General features: G+C 46.9%; 1 protein-coding gene across 1 annotated transcript; it reads left to right on the top strand.

Moving 5' to 3' along the window:
* Nucleotides 1–1,611: 1,611 nt before the first annotated feature.
* LOC109866432 (FGFR1 oncogene partner-like) lies at nucleotides 1,612–11,081 on the top strand. Its single transcript, XM_020455116.1, is given in 6 exon segments — nucleotides 1,612–1,659; nucleotides 1,833–1,891; nucleotides 2,009–2,093; nucleotides 2,197–2,348; nucleotides 10,993–11,064; nucleotides 11,066–11,081. Coding segments are annotated over 6 exon segments (432 nt in total).
* The last annotated feature ends 6,046 nt before the right edge of the window (nucleotides 11,082–17,127 follow it).

Raw genomic sequence — 17,127 nt, forward strand, 5'->3', positions numbered from 1 at the left:
TATTTGCTAAACACTTCACAGTTGTGTTCTCTGGGTGTAAACACACAGACTGATACCCCACTTCATTGCTCCACATTCCAACACTCCATTCATGTTTAACATTACCTCGTCTGAAAATTGCATGATTCCACCAATTGTAACTTTATGCGTTACTTTCAAAGATGGATTTTTTATTTTGAATGCGAACAGCAAATTCCACTATTGTGGCAAGCTTCACAACACATAACCGGGTCCGGTCAAGACACAGTAGCCAGATGAAGCTAGCTGGCTGCTTATAAATGTAGTTTTGGGCAACAGGGATAAGTAGCTGGCTAGCTAGTTATTTCAATAGAAGAACAACAACAAGTGGCCTGGCGAATACTTACTCACATAGATTCCCAAATCATTGCTAAGAATATTGAACATGACTGTTAATTGTTTTCAGGCTAGTTGCATTGGTGCTAGCTAGGTACCAAGCTAAAGCTGGCTAGACACCCCAGAATTTGCTAATAACATCTGTATCAAAGATATTTGCAAAAAAATGTATCCTTCTCGTTTGATCCTGATCTAATTTCAAACGCTCAAACAGATGTTTTCCCATTCGGTCGAACAAATGATGCCTTATTACCAACGCAGGATTGTCCAGTTTTGACAGTGATCGTAATGGTGGCGCTTAGCTTGCACGTGCAAATTCAGCACACACAACATTCTATAATATAATTGTGTTATTTAACGTGTCAAATTAAAAGCTGATTGGGAGTCCCATAAGGTGGCGCACAATTGGCCCAGCGTCGTTTGCGCGGGTGTGCACACAGCGCTTAGCCGGGGTAGGCAGTCATTGTAAATAAGAGTTTGTTCTCAACTGACTTGGTTAGTTAAATAAAGGTTACATTTTAATAAAACAATGTTATTGTAAAGGCACACAACTGTGAGAGAGAACACTATGGAACAAATGTCACGACCAACCATTCCCAAACCTTAGGACAGTGTAGCCTAGTAGGTATTGCACCTTGACACATGAGACAGGTCAGCAAATCAACAGCAACTTCAATCAAAATATCTGATAGACATTTTCAATTCAGTCGTATCTCTCTATGACTCAGTCATTGTGGCACTAAAGACATGCATGTATCCACAGTTTCGCTCGTGCAAGGAGCAGGCGCTGGATTTGCAGGTGACTTTTTCCTGGAATCGGTGTTGCTGAATTATCAGAGGGCTGCCCTGTCTTCGGTATTTGTTTTGGTTGTCAGCTGAAAGAAAGAAAGGTGTTGAATAAACTAAACTAAAGATACGTAGCTATATAACTTGTGAAGCTATGTTGAAAGGACAGTTCAAAGACTGAGAATGTTGCTGTAACACAGCTAACGTTAACATTTCGCAATAGCTACATAGATAGCACAGTGGTAACGTTATCTGGCCCGTGGTGAAGTCCCCGGTTTACTGTCATGAGATCTAGTGAGCTAGCTAGCTTCTAACTGGATAACCAACTGCTAGTCAGCTAGCTAACTCATTTATAAGTATACCTATTTAGATACTTAGTTACCTATCTAGTGTATAGCGAACTAGTTTATGCGGCCCACTTGCTTTGGCCAACACCCTCTTTTTCGTGTTCTGGTATTTTGCATGGCAGAAATGCGCGCTGCTGTCTTCCTGGCCATGGATGAACAAGCTAGAGTGGAGGTAAGATAGATAACTAGCTGACTTTGGGAGGGTATTCCAAAAAATCCTGAAAGTTTAGGGCTACTTATTGCTTCTCTTTAATAATGACTTAATTGTATGGATGTGTCTAAAGCAAATGATCTATCCACATCTGCATAACCTTTGCTTGGCTCTCATTCACTTCCCCCCTACAGAATAAAACTCCACTTGTCAATGAAAACTTGAAGAAATGTCTTAACACACAGGATGGTAACCAGGGTTTTATTACACACCATGATTGTCATAATCTGCTCATCCCATAATCAACATACTTTACAATTACTCATTATTTTCATGATGAGGTTGATCATATCCTTCCATTTGTACGATCCCTGGTGGCCAGCCTTATCATAGACTTCCTGCAGGTGTTCCACGTAGACTTCACGCTTGCTGTCTTCCAGCCAGAGATCAACTCAGTGAGTGTGTTACTCCCAGTGGATGGGGCTGGCCGGACATTTGGTCAAATAAAATACTTGCAAATGTCAGTGCATTCACTGTGTGTGTGTGTTTTATTTTGAGCTAAATGGCCTGGACAGCTGTGAGCAGGTGTCACGTGATCTGGGTATCACTGAGACCGATATGAATAGGACCACTCCTCTGCTGCTTGAGCTTGTCAAGAGAGGCAGACACAGGGAGAAGGCCTCCATCTTCTCAGCGGTAAAGACACACCAGTATACAGGGCTTAACATTTGACTAACATTTATTCATTCACATACATTAGCGTATTCCTTTGCTCTCCAAAGAGACTCTGACATTAGCAGTTGTCCAAACCCGAAGCCTTGCTGATTTGATTGTGCTCTTAAATGGCTATCCTTCACCTCCTGTTGTGTTTCCCCCCCCCCCCCCCCCCCCATCCGAATGAAGTGTCAAGCTTGTGGATATAATGGACCGCTTTCCTGCTCTGTTCCCCCTCTGCTTTCCTGCTCTGTTCCCCCTATGATTTCCTGCTCTGTTCTCCCTCTGATTTCCTGCTCTGTTCTCCCTATGCTTTCCTGCTCTGTTCTCCCTCTGCTTTCCTGCTCTGTTCTCCTTCTGCTTTCCTGCTCTGTTCTCCCTCTGCTTTCCTGCTCTGTTCTCCCTATGCTTTCCTGCTCTGTTCTCCCTCTGCTTTCCTGCTCTGTTCTCCTTCTGCTTTCCTTGTCACGTTTCTTCAAAATCGAACCCAGAAGCAGACCAGGACAAGGAGAGTAGGAAGAAAGTGAGTATTTATTTACAAGTGAATGTGAGTGGGTAGATACATCCAGGTGGCGTAGCGGGCAGCGGTGGTGAGTTGATGGGAGTAAATAGGTGGATCCAATGGGGAAGCGGAATCCTCCGATGACCAGGCGGGAATGGGGTAAATGATCCGGGTGAGTAACTGAAGACAGAACAAACGGAGGTAAGTTGAAGGTAAGCAAGACGTACAAAACAACAAAACAAATTATATCCAACTTGAGGCTGATACTATGGCACAACATACTGTTCATGGCTAACGATCCGGCAGGGAATGGATGTCAGGTCAGAGCTTTTGAAGGGGAGAGGTGATGATCAGGACAGGTGTGCAGATTACTGATGGGATACAGGTGCGGGTGAACATCGATCTCCCAACAAGCTAATTTGCCCGGCAACCAGACAGGGTGCGTTCCAGGACACCGGAAACACACTCCAGGACAGAAACACAGGCAAACACAGACTCAGGAAGCGGGGTTCGTGACAGTACCCCCCCTCCGACGAACGCCACCGGGCGGACTACCTAGAGCGCCAGGGTGGAGGCGGTAGAAGTCACGAAGCAGGTCGTCATCAAGGATCTGACACCGAGGAATCCAACTCCTCTCCTCTGGACCATATCCTTCCCAATCCACGAGATATTGGAAACCTCGACCCCGCCGTCTGGAATCCATTATGCGGCGCACCGTGTAGGCAGGACCACCTCCGATCATCCGAGGAGGAGGAGGACGAGGAGGAGGGGGCAACAGAGGACTGATGAGAACCGTCTTGAGGCAGGAGACATGAAAAGTGGGGTGTACTCGAAGCGTTGCCGGCAATTTGAGTCGGACCACAACAGGGTTAATGATTCTCTCCACCCCAAACGGACCAATGAACTTCGGTGACAGTTTCCTCGACTCAGTCCGTAGAGGAAGATCCCGTGAAGCCAACTAAACCTTATCTCCGATGGTGTAAGCGGGAGCAGGAATACGTCGACGATTCGCCTGGATCTGATACCGGTCAGAAACTCTAAGGAGAACCTTCCTGGCCCGATGCCAGGTCCGGTGGCAACGACGAATGTGGGCCTGGACAGAAGGAACCGAAAGATCCCTCTCCTGAGAAGGAAACAAGGGAGGTTGGTATCCGTACAGGCATTGGAAGGGGGACATCCCAGTGGCAGATGAAGGAAGGGTATTATGGGCATACTCGACCCAGGGTAATTGAGATGACCAAGAGGTGGGATCAGAGGAGACAAGACAACGCAGCGTGGACTCCATCTTCTGGTTGGCTCTCTCCGCCTGACCATTAGATTGTGGGTGAAATCCAGAAGTGAGACTGACTGTAGCTCCAATGGCCAAACAGAAGGATCTCCAGACAGCAGAGGTAAATTGAGGACCACGGTCAGAAACAATGTCACTGGGCAATCCGTGGACCCTGAAAACCTCCCTAACCAGGATCTCGGACGTCTCCGTGGCAGATGGAAGCTTGGAGAGAGGGACAAAATGAGCAAACTTGCTGAATCTGTCCACAATGGTCAGAATGACCGTGTTCCCAACAGAAGGGGGCAATCCCGTGACAAAATCCAGGGCCAGATGCGACCAAGGTCGCCGAGGAATAGGTAGGGGGTGAAGAAGCCCAGAGCTGGGCCGATTGGTACTTTTGTTCTGAGCACAAACAGGACATGCGGCAACAAACCTCCGGGTATCTTCTCCCATGGCAGGCCACCAAAATCGTCTGCGCAGTAGCGCCATAGTCCGAGCAACGCCAGGGTGACAAGCTATCTTGCTGGCGTGGGACCACTGAAGAACAGCAGAACGGTCCGACTCAGGCACGAACAACCGACCGGGTGGACCGTTACCGGGGCCGGGCTGCGTCCGAAGGGCCGCCATCACATCCTCCTCAATCTTCCATGTAACGGCTCCCACGACAAGGTTCTGGGGAAGAATCGTCTCAGTCTTGGCCCCACTCTCATCCGTCTTGGAGAACATCCGGGACAAGGCGTCCGCTTTGCCGTTCTTCGACCCAGGTCGGAACGTCAGGGAAAAATTGAAGCGTCCAAAAAACAAAGCCCACCTGGCCTGACGGGAGTTGAGACGTTTAGCCGATTGCACATAAGCCAGATTCTTGTGGTCAGTCCAGACCACAAACGGTTGCTCCGCTCCCTCCAACCAGTGACGCCACTCCTCCCTCTGCTTTCCTGCTCGGTCCCCCCTCTGCTTTCCTGCTCTGTCCTCTCTCTGATTTCCTGCTCTGTCCCCCCTCTGCTTTCCTGCTCTGGCCACCCTCTGCTTTCCTGCTCTGGCCAGCCTCTGCTTTCCTGCTCTGGCCACCCTCTGCTTTCCTGCTCTGGCCACCCTCTGCTTTCCTGCTCTGTCCACCCTCTGCTTTCCTGCTCTGTTCTCCCTCTGCTTTCCTGCTCTGTTCTCCCTCTGTTTTCCTGCTCTGTTCTCCTTCTGCTTTCCTGCTCTGTTCTCCCTCTGCTTTCCTGCTCTGTTCTCCTTCTGCTTTCGTGCTCTGTTCTCCCTCTGCTTTCCTGCTCTGTTCTCCCTCTGATTTCCTGCTCTGTTCTCCCTCTGCTTTCCTGCTCTGTTCTCCCTCTGCTTTCCTGCTCTGTTCTCCTTCTGATTTCCCGCTCTGTTCTCCCTCTGCTTTCCTGCTCTGTTCTCCCTCTGATTTCCTGCTCTGTTCTCCCTCTGATTTCCTGCTCTGTTCTCCCTCTGATTTCCTGCTCTGTTCTCCCTCTGATTTCCTGCTCTGTTCTCCCCCTGCTTTCCTGCTCTGTTCTCCCTCTGATTTCCTGCTCTGTTCTCCCTCTGATTTCCTGCTCTGTTCTCCCTCTGATTTCCTGCTCTGTTCTCCCTCTGATTTCCTGCTCTGGCCACCCTCTGCTTTCCTGCTCTGTCCTCCCTCTGCTTTCCTGCTCTGTCCCCCCTCTGCTTTCCTGCTCTGTTCTCCCTCTGATTTCCTGCTCTGTTCTCCCTCTGATTTCCTGCTCTGTTCTCCCTCTGCTTTCCTGCTCTGTTCTCCCTCTGCTTTCCTGCTCTGTCCTCCCTCTGCTTTCCTGCTCTGTCCCCCCTCTGCTTTCCTGCTCTGTCCTCCCTCTGATTTCCTGCTCTGTCCGCCCTCTGCTTTCCTGCTCTGGCCATCCTCTGCTTTCCTGCTCTGGCCACCCTCTGCTTTCCTGCTCTGGCCACCCTCTGCTTTCCTGCTCTGGCCACCCTCTGCTTTCCTGCTCTGTCCACCCTCTGCTTTCCTGCTCTGTCCTCCCTCTGCTTTCCTGCTCTGGCCACCCTCTGCTTTCCTGCTCTGGCCACCCTCTGCTTTCCTGCTCTGGCCACCCTCTGCTTTCCTGCTCTGGCCACCCTCTGATTTCCTGCTCTGTTCTCCCTCTGATTTCCTGCTCTGTTCTCCCTCTGATTTCCTGCTCTGTTCTCCCTCTGATTTCCTGCTCTGGCCACCCTCTGCTTTCCTGCTCTGTCCTCCCTCTGCTTTCCTGCTCTGTCCCCCCTCTGCTTTCCTGCTCTGTTCTCCCTCTGATTTCCTGCTCTGTTCTCCCTCTGATTTCCTGCTCTGTTCTCCCTCTGCTTTCCTGCTCTGTTCTCCCTCTGCTTTCCTGCTCTGTCCTCCCTCTGCTTTCCTGCTCTGTCCCCCCTCTGCTTTCCTGCTCTGTCCTCCCTCTGATTTCCTGCTCTGTCCGCCCTCTGCTTTCCTGCTCTGGCCATCCTCTGCTTTCCTGCTCTGGCCACCCTCTGCTTTCCTGCTCTGGCCACCCTCTGCTTTCCTGCTCTGGCCACCCTCTGCTTTCCTGCTCTGTCCACCCTCTGCTTTCCTGCTCTGTCCTCCCTCTGCTTTCCTGTTCTGGCCACCCTCTGCTTTCCTGCTCTGTCCTCCCTCTGCTTTCCTGCTCTGGCCACCCTCTGCTTTCCTGCTCTGGCCACCCTCTGATTTCCTGCTCTGTCCCCCCTCTGCTTTCCTGCACTGGCCACCCTCTGCTTTCCTGCTCTGTCCACCCTCTGCTTTCCTGCTCTGGCCACCCTCTGCTTTCCTGCTCTGTCCTCCCTCTGCTTTCCTGCTCTGTCCCCCCTCTGCTTTCCTGCTCTGTTCTCCCTCTGATTTCCTGCTCTGTTCTCCCTCTGATTTCCTGCTCTGTTCTCCCTCTGCTTTCCTGCTCTGTTCTCCCTCTGCTTTCCTGCTCTGTCCTCCCTCTGCTTTCCTGCTCTGGCCACCCTCTGCTTTCCTGCTCTGGCCACCCTCTGCTTTCCTGCTCTGGCCACCCTCTGCTTTCCTGCTCTGGCCATCCTCTGCTTTCCTGCTCTGGCCACCCTCTGCTTTCCTGCTCTGGCCACCCTCTGCTTTCCTGCTCTGTCCACCCTCTGCTTTCCTGCTCTGTCCTCCCTCTGCTTTCCTGCTCTGGCCACCCTCTGCTTTCCTGCTCTGGCCACCCTCTGCTTTCCTGCTCTGGCCACCCTCTGCTTTCCTGCTCTGGCCACCCTCTGCTTTCCTGCTCTGGCCACCCTCTGCTTTCCTGCACTGGCCACCCTCTGCTTTCCTGCTCTGTCCACCCTCTGTTTTCCTGCTCTGGCCACCCTCTGCTTTCCTGCTCTGTCCACCCTCTGCTTTCCTGCTCTGTCCACCCTCTGCTTTCCTGCTCTGTCCTCCCTCTGCTTTCCTGCTCTGGCCACCCTCTGCTTTCCTGCTCTGGCCACCCTCTGCTTTCCTGCTCTGGCCACCCTCTGCTTTCCTGCTCTGGCCACCCTCTGCTTTCCTGCTCTGTCCCCCCTCTGCTTTCCTGCACTGGCCACCCTCTGCTTTCCTGCTCTGTCCACCCTCTGCTTTCCTGCTCTGGCCACCCTCTGCTTTCCTGCTCTGTCCACCCTCTGCTTTCCTGCTCTGGCCACCCTCTGCTTTCCTGCTCTGTCCACCCTCTGCTTTCCTGCTCTGTCCTCCCTCTGCTTTCCTGCTCTGTCCTCCCTCTGCTTTCCTGCTCTGGCCACCCTCTGCTTTCCTGCTCTGTCCACCCTCTGCTTTCCTGCTCTGTCCCCCCTCTGCTTTCCTCCTCTGTTCCCCCTCTGCTTTCCTGCTCTGTCCTCCCTCTGCTTTCCTGCTCTGGCCACCCTCTGCTTTCCTGCTCTGGCCACCCTCTGCTTTCCTGCTCTGTCCCCCCTCTGCTTTCCTGCTCTGTTCCTCCTCTGCTTTCCTGCTCTGTCCTCCCTCTGCTTTCCTCCTCTGTTCCCCCTCTGCTTTCCTGCTCTGTCCTCCCTCTGCTTTCCTGCTCTGGCCACCCTCTGCTTTCCTGCTCTGTTCTCCCTCTGCTTTCGCTGCTCAAAATCAATGGGGGACCCCGGTTGGTAATTCGACCATGATACTAGATAGCTGGCTAGACTCATTTACCAATCTAAAAAATGTTAACTACCCTGGGTAATTGAGTGACTGACATAACAAGAGAAACTACTGATGCACAACCAAATGTAGAAATTTGTCACGGTCTGACCATCGTTCGTATGTGTTTTCCTTGTTTTAGTGTTGGTCAGGACGTGAGCTGGGTGGGCATTCTATGTTGTGTGTCTGGTTTGTCTATTTCTATGTTTGGCCTGATACGGTTCTCAATCAGAGGCAGGTGTTAGTCATTGTCTCTGATTGGGAACCATATTTAGGTAGCCTGTTTTGTGCTGGGTTTTGTGGGTGAATGTCCTTAGTGTCTTGATGTCCTTGTTCTGTGTGTATGTGCACCAGTATTAGGCTGTTTCGGTTTTCGTTACGTTTATTGTTTTGTAGTGTTTGTATATTGATTCGTGTTTTACGTTAGTTTAATAAACATGGATCGCAATCTACACGCTGCATTTTGGTCCGACTCTCCTTCACCACAAGAGAACCGTTACAAAATTATATTTTACTATTCTAACTTTAAACAGTAAGTTGAGACCCAGAATGGGTTCTTATTTGATCCACGGGCCACCAGTTGCCCAGCACTGGCCTACAACATGAACACACAGATGTTATCATTTATACAACAACATTTAAGCTGTTTGGCAATAGACCTGAGCTGCCTGGAAAGAAAAGAAACTTAGTATATCTCATGGTTGTCATTGACTACCAAATGCAGATATAACTAACAAATGCAAATAATATCTGGGTCATAAGAATGAATCGTGCTTGAAAGGTTGAGATGATTGAGAGAAAATGGTTTTCCTGTTTATCAGCGAGTTTCTGACATAACAAGTTTGTCCTACTTTCTTCCAGTCATGTTTCATACTCTGCTCAAATCAGCAGAATGAGCTCACGTGGCTAATCTAGCATGCTAATGCTTACTGAGAACTCTGTGGGCCACAAAGGTGCAGATGAATAACTAGCATGTAACACCACAAAGGACAGTTTGAATCAGGTTATGTAGATATGAATCTCATGCTCACAAGTTGGTTTGTTTTCCCCAGGAGGCTGCCTTTAAAAAGCAAAAAAATCCTTTGAAAACTACCTATGTGGCATCGATATGAGTCAAAAATGTATTAGTGTCAAATTTGACTGCATAGTGGATATAGGATCATTTTGGTCATAAAGTCAGTCATCTAAAATGGACATTGGACATACGTGAGTCACAACGGGTAAATGAAGGTTGGGTTTTGATTTGACGATGCCCACTAACATGGGGGTGAACAGTTGTGGTGATTGCTCTCTATCCAATAGCATAGACAGTGAGACAGACCTGCCCATCAGTCAGACTTTATTTGCACAAGACAAGTCACACATTTTTTTAAATTGATAAACACCTTAGTTAAATGTGCAACTAAAACATTATGGGCAAAAATGTACACATGTATTACAGATTTCTTGAGTTATCTTAGTTATTCTTTGGATATTGAGGAAGTGAAATAGGCTACAGTGTCTCATGAGGGACAGAGCATCATAAAATGCTAATTAATTACTTAAAAATCATACAATGTGATTTTCTGTATTTTTGTTTTAGATTCCGTCCCTCACAGTTGAAGTGTACCTATGATAAAAATTACAGACCTCTACATGCTTTGTAAGTAGGAAAACCTGCAAAAGACTAACATAGCTACTGGGTTAATTCTCAACTGTCCTAATGGTTGATATAGTAGGTAAGACTAACATAGCTAATGGGTTAATTCTCAACTGTCCTAATGGTTGATATAGTAGGTAAGACTAACATAGCTACTGGGTTAGTTCCTAACTGTCCTAATGGTTGATATAGTAGGTAAGACTAACATAGCTAATGTAAGACTAACATAGCTACTGGGTTAATTCTCAACTGTCCTAATGGTTGATATAGTAGGTAAGACTAACATAGCTACTGGGTTAGATCCTAACTGTCCTAATGGTTGATATAGTAGGTAAGACTAACATAGCTACTGTAAGACTAACATAGCTACTGGGTTAATTCTCAACTGTCCTAATGGTTGATATAGTAGGTAAGACTAACATAGCTACTGGGTTAATTCTCAACTGTCCTAATGGTTGATATAGTAGGTAAGACTAACATAGCAACTGGGTTAGTTCCTAACTGTCCTAATGGTTGATATAGTAGGTAAGACTAACATAGCTACTGTAAGACTAACATAGCTACTGGGTTAATTCTCAACTGTCCTAATGGTTGATATAGTAGGTAAGACTAACATAGCTACTGGGTTAATTCTCAACTGTCCTAATGGTTGATATAGTAGGTAAGACTAACATAGCTACTGGGTTAATTCTCAACTGTCCTAATGGTTGATATAGTAGGTATGACTAACATAGCTAATGGGTTAATTCTCAACTGTCCTAATGGTTGATATAGTAGGTAAGACTAGCATAGCTAATGGGTTAGTTGTCAACATTTCCTTGCAAATATTTCCGTGCCACAACTAACTCTTCCTGTCGCTCTTCCTGTCTTCTTACCATTTGCAAATAAATGCGAGCTAACCCACTCAAATAAACAGAAGCAACTTTAAACGTCTCATTTTATGTTATTTTTGTTGTCTTGTTCCTTATGGTACCACACAGGGCGAGGAGGCCAGCCACAGTGACACCAGTCTGAACTTCGTCTCTCTAAAGGGTAAAGGTCAGGGTCACGTGGTGTCGAGGCACAGCGAGGCATCTGGGGACAACGGCAACGCCACTGTGGCGAGCCTGAAGAAGGGTCTCGAGGGTGGAGGAGAACGCAGACGAGGGCGACTCGTTCTTTGACGACCCTCTGCCTAAACCACAGAACCTACGGCTGGTGAGGATGCTTTGACCACTGGGAAGTTGACGACCACAGGCTTTGTTTCTAGGTCCCTTACATTAAAGAGATGGAAAATGTCGACCCATGTGATACTCTATTGAACAGATGTGCTGCTCCATGATCAATCACATAAGTAGTGTGTTAGTGATAAATGTAAAACATGCATGTCATTAATATTAGCGTAAAAATGTATCATGACAAATCTTGGAACCGTATATCTAAGAATCTTAAAATGCAGGGTTGTTAATCAACTCTGAGGGGTTAGGTCTGTTTGGAAAAAGTGGTGCTGCAGGATATTTTTGTGACAAATTATTGTAGCCATCCTGCCGTAATTTGTGTAGAGCAGTGCGGCTCTGCCCACTGAATGTTCTCTCTTCTGTCATGCTGCGTATGGAAGTAGTAGTGTCCCCCTGACTATGAGTAATTCAGGGGCCAGTCTGTAACAAGAAAAACAGTCAGAAAGAGTAAGTATGTCTTCACTGTAAACTCAATGAGGTGGGCTCATTACAGTGACTCATAGTTGGAAATGCAGGGCTGTGATCATTAGGTAGCACCGTAATAAAGAATTTTGCAACTTTCAGTCAGTTTTCTTCCGTTTTGGTGCCTGATGAACACAACTCTGTTCTATCTATAGTAGGTCATCTGAAATATACAGTTGAAGTTGTAAATGTACATACACCTTAGCCAAATACATTTAAACTCAGTTTTTCACAATTCCTGACATTGTAATCCTAGTAAAAATTCCCTGTTTTAGGTCAGTTAGGATCACCACTTTATTTTAAGAATGTGAAATGTCAGAATGATAGTAGAGTGATTTATTTCAGCTTTTATTTCTTTCATCACATTCCCAGTGGGTCAGAAGCTTACATACACTTTATTAGTATTTGGTAGCGTTGCCTTTAAATTGTTTAACTTGGGTCGAACGTTTCGTGTAGCCTTCCACAAGCTTCCAACAAGAAGTTGGGTGAATTATGGCCCATTCCTCCTGTCAGAGCTGGTGTAACTGAGTCAGGTTTGTAGGCCTCCTTGCTCGCACACACTTTTTCAGTTCTGCCCACAAATTTGATATAGGATTGATGTCAGGGCTTTGTGATGGCCACTCCAATACTTTGACTTTGTTGTCCTTAAGCAATTTTGCCACAACTTTGGAAGAATGCTTGGGGTCATTGTCCATTTGGAAGACCCATTTGCAACCAAGCTTTAACTTCCTGACTGATGTCTTGAGAAGTTGCCTCAATATATCCACATAATTCCCCTCCCTCATGATGCCATCTATTTTGTGAAGTGCACCAGTCCCTCCTGCAGCAAAGCACCCCCACAACATGATGCTGCCACCCCCGTGCTTCACTGTTGGGATGGTGTTCTTCGGCGTGCAAGCATCCCCCTTTTTCCTCCAAACATAACAATGGTTCTATTTTTGTTTAATCAGACCAGAGGACATTTCTCCAAAAAGTACGATCTTTGTCCCTATGTGCAGTTGCAAACCGTAATCTGTCTTTTTTATGGCGGTTTTAGAGCAGTGGCTTTTTCCTTGCTGAGCGGCCTTTCAGGTTATGTCGATATAGGACTCGTTTTACTGTGGATATAGATACTTTTTTACCTGTTTCCTCCAGCATCTTCACAGGGTTCTTTGCTGCTGTTCTGGGATTGATTTGCACTTTTCACACCAAAGTACTTTCATCTCTAGGAGACAGAACGCGTCTCCTTCCTGAGAGGTATGACGGCTGAGTGGTCCCATGGTGTTTATACTTTCGTACTATTGTTTGTACAGATGAACGTGGTACCTTCAGACGTTTGGAAATTGCTCTCAAGGATGAACCAGACTTGTGGAGGTCCACAAATTTTTTCTGAGGTCTTGACTGATTTCTTTCGATTTTCCCATGATGTCAAGCAAAGAAGCACAGAGTTTGAAGGTAAGACCTTGAAATACATCCACAGGTACACCTCCAATTGACTCAGATGTCAATTAGCCTATCAGAAGCTTCTAAAGCCAAGACATAATTTTCTGGAATTTTCCACGCTGTTTAAAGGCACAGTCAACTTAGTGTATGTAAACTTCTGACCCAGTGGAATTGTGATACAGTGAATTATAAGTGAAATAATCTGTCAGTGTACAATTGTTGGAAAAATTACTTGTTTCATGCACAAAGTAGATGTCCTAAACGACTTGCCAAAACGATAGTTTGTTCACAATAAATGTGAGTGGTTGAAAAACAAGTTTGAATGACTCCAACCTAAGTATATGTAAACTTCCGACTTCAACTGTAAATCTATGTTAGGTTAGTGTTCTGTACTCTTGTTGAAAGTACAAAGGAGGTGTTCGTTAAGATGACTAAAGACCCTTAGAAACATGAACCTGTGTGACCTTGGCCTAAGTTGTGTGGCAGATGCTTTGCTTTAATACACAGGAGCACTGTGCTGTCTGGATCTGCTCTGTTGCACCACTGTAGCTTCCTCTGTCTCTTCCCGTCTTCCTTTCTGTTTATCTGTGTGTCCCTTCCCTCTGTCCCGAAGCAGCTTCGTCCACTCTCTGAGGGAGGAGAGCCTCTCAGGGCACTGGCCTCAATGTGTGAGTGTTGATGGTGTTTGTGTATCATTAGCTAAGTTAGTTGTGCACCTCCGAGTGATGAGGTGTGAAAAATCACATCATTTGCCTCCTGCCTCAACTGTAATGAATGTTGTTTTGTAACGTTTGCTGTCAGCCTTGGAATCAAGTCTGTACTTTAACATTCAATATGGAGATTATGGACTTGTACTTTTCTGTTTGTTCTTGTTTTTTGTATGTATTTCTGTGTGTGTATTTCTGTGTGTGTTGTGTGAGTGTCCTTCCTTCACTGCACTCCTGTCTGTGGTCTCACTCACTCACTCTCTCTCTCACTCAGCCTGTATGCTCTGGGCAGTGACACAGAGGGTGATGGGGACCAGCTCTTTTCTGACTGATAATAAACTGAGCTGTTCGGAGAACAGATGAGCTGTATGCTCAAGGCATCCTCTCTCTCTCGGTGTGTGTGTGCGCACACCTTTATATCAACTACATGTCAGTGAATGTCTCCTCGACCTTAGTTAATGTGTGTTATTGTTGACTGTGTGTGTCCTCCAGACCGAGGCCTTGCCTCTTCAGTTCATCCCCCAGGAGAGCAGCAGATTTGGGGAGGGGAGTGGGCAGCAGCACCCTGGTCTCCCTTTTGGACCCGGCCAGCCAACGGAGTGCTGCAGGTGGGGGGGTCCCACGCAGGAGAATCCCACCACAGAGACCTCTCGGGCAGCAGGAACGGTGAGAGAAGCATGTGTGTGTAAGGAAGATATACTGAATACAAAGCATTAAGAACACCTTCCTAATATTGAATTGCACCCCCTTTTGCCCTCAGAACAGCCTTAATTCGTCGAGGCATGGACTCTACAAGTTGTCGAAAGCGTTCCACAGGGATGTTGGCCCATGTTGACTCCAATGCTTCCCACAGTTGTCAAATTGGCTGGATGTCCTTTGGGTAGAGGACGTATTGATGTATTGCAGGTGAAAATGGAGGAATTATGATTTACTGGGAAAGATGGGTTGAGCTGTGGCTGTATGAATTAATGAGTGTTGGAATAAATACATACGCATGCACAGTATAAATGTTTGAGGTCCTCCAATCAGGAGTGAGGGTGGGAATTTTGTGTTTATGCGTGTTTGGTTTCACACTGTGGGCGGGGGCTTTGCCCTGCCGGCATCTCGGGGCAAGCACACCCACTGACCAGAGCACCCACTGATGCGAGCGGCCATTCATATTGTCTTGGTATTGTTTTTAACTTAAAAAATACCTCTGTTTTAACAGATGATGACGTTGACTATGATGATGACTTTAACAGGTAATGTAGGGCATTGTCCTGTATCTTCACTAGATCTTACTAGCTATTTTTAGATGGTATTCAGTGCTCATTCACTCATATGCCTTGTCTGTACAATGAGAGAGATCATTGTCCTGTATCTTCACTAGATCTTACTAGCTATTTTTAGATGGTATTCAGTGCTCATTCACTCATATGCCTTATCTGTACAATGAGAGAGATCAATCTAAAGGGTTTCCTGTGTGTCTGGTTCACCTCCACCAGCCATCCATCAGATATCTCGAAGAGTGAGGTGAGCATTGGAGGAGAGACCGAGGAGGTTTCCGTCGAGGGACCTGACAACAGCAATAAGGTATGTATGATTGTAAGGATAACTTGCTTCCATTCAGTCACGAGCGTTAGTGAGGTTGGGCACTGATGTTGGGCAATTAGGCCTGGCTCGCAGTCGGTATTCCAATTCATCCCAAAGGTGTTTGATGGGGTTGAGGTCAGAGCTCTGCAGGCCAGTCAAGTTCTTTGACACTGATCTCGACAAACCATTTCTGTGTGGACCTCGCTTGGTGCACGGGCAGGAAAGGATCTTCCCCAAAGTTGGAAGCACATAATCGTCTAGCATGTCATTGTATGCTGTAGCATTAAGATTTCCCTTCACTGGAACCAAGGGCCCTAACCTGAACCACGAAAAATAGCCCCAGACCATTATTACTCCTCCATCAAACTTTACAGTTGGCACTATGCATTCGGGCAGGTAGCGTTCTCCTGGCTTCTGTCAAACCTAGATTAGTCCGTCAGACTGCCAGATGGTGAAGCGGGATTCATCACTCCAGAGAACGCGTTTCCACAGCTCCAGAGTCCAATGGCGATGAGCTTTACACCACTCCAGCTGACGCTTGGCATTGCACATGGTGATCTTAGGCCTGTGTGCGGCTGCTCGGCCTTGGAAACCCATTTCATTAAGTACCCGATGAACAGTTCTTGTGCTGATGTTGCATCCAGGCAGTTTTTAACTCTGTATTGAGTTAAGGACAGACCATTTTTACTCGCTTCAGCTCTCGCCGGTCCTGTTTCTTGAGCTTGTGTGGCCTACCCCTTCACAATAACAGCACTAACAGTTGACCGGGGAAGCTCTAGCAGGGCAGAAATGTATTTGACAAGTTGACTTGTTGGAAAGGTGGCATCCTATAATGGTGCCACATTGAAAGTCACTGAGCTTCAGTAAAGCCATTCTACTGTCAATGTTTGTCTATGGAGATTGCATGGATGTGTGCTCAATTTCATACCTGTCAGCAACAGGTGTGCCTGAAATAGCAGAATCCTCTCATTTGAATGGGTGTCCACATACAGTGCACTCTGAATGTTTTCAGACCCCTTCACTTTCCATATTTTGTTACATTATAGCCTTATTCTAAAAAATGACTAAATATATTTTTTCCCATAATGACAAAGCAAAAAACATTTTTAATTTTTTCGCAAATGTATTAAAAATTGTAAACTGAAATCACATTTACATAAGTATTCAGACCCTATACTCAGTACTTTGTTGAAGCACCTTTGGCAGTGATTACAACCTTGAGTCTTCTTGGGTATGATGCTACAAGCTTGGCACCAGTATTTGGGGAGTTTCTCCCATTCTCTGCATATCCTTTCAAGCTCTGTCAGGTTGGATGGGGAGCTATTTTCAGGTATCTCCAGAGATGTACGATCAGGTTAAACTCTGGGCTCTGGCTGGGCCACTCAAGGACATTCAGTGACTTGTCCCGAAGCCATTCCTGCGTTGTCTTGGCTGTGTGCTTAGGGTCTGAGGTCCTGAGCACTCTGAAGCAGGTTTTCATCAAGGATCTCTCTGTACTTTGCTCCGTTCATCTTTCCCTCCCAGTCCCTGAAAACAATCTCTACAGCATGATGTCGCCACCACCATGCTTCACCATAAGGATGGTGCCAGGTTTCATTTAGATTTGACGCTTGGCATGAAGGCCGAAGAGTTCAACCTTGGTTTCATCAGACCACAGAATCTTGTTTCTCATGGTCTGAGTCCTTTAGGTGCCGTTAGGCAAATTCCAAGCGGGCTGTCATGTGCTTTTTACTAAGGAGTGGCTTCCGTCTGCCACTCTACCATAAAGGTAGAGAGATGGTTGTCCTTCTGGAAGGTTCTCCCATCTCCACAGAGAAACTGAAGCTTTGTCAGAGTGAACATCGAGTTCTTGGTCAAGTCCCTGACC

This window comes from Oncorhynchus kisutch, linkage group LG21 (assembly GCF_002021735.2).
Source record: "Oncorhynchus kisutch isolate 150728-3 linkage group LG21, Okis_V2, whole genome shotgun sequence".
Taxonomy (NCBI): domain Eukaryota; kingdom Metazoa; phylum Chordata; class Actinopteri; order Salmoniformes; family Salmonidae; genus Oncorhynchus; species Oncorhynchus kisutch.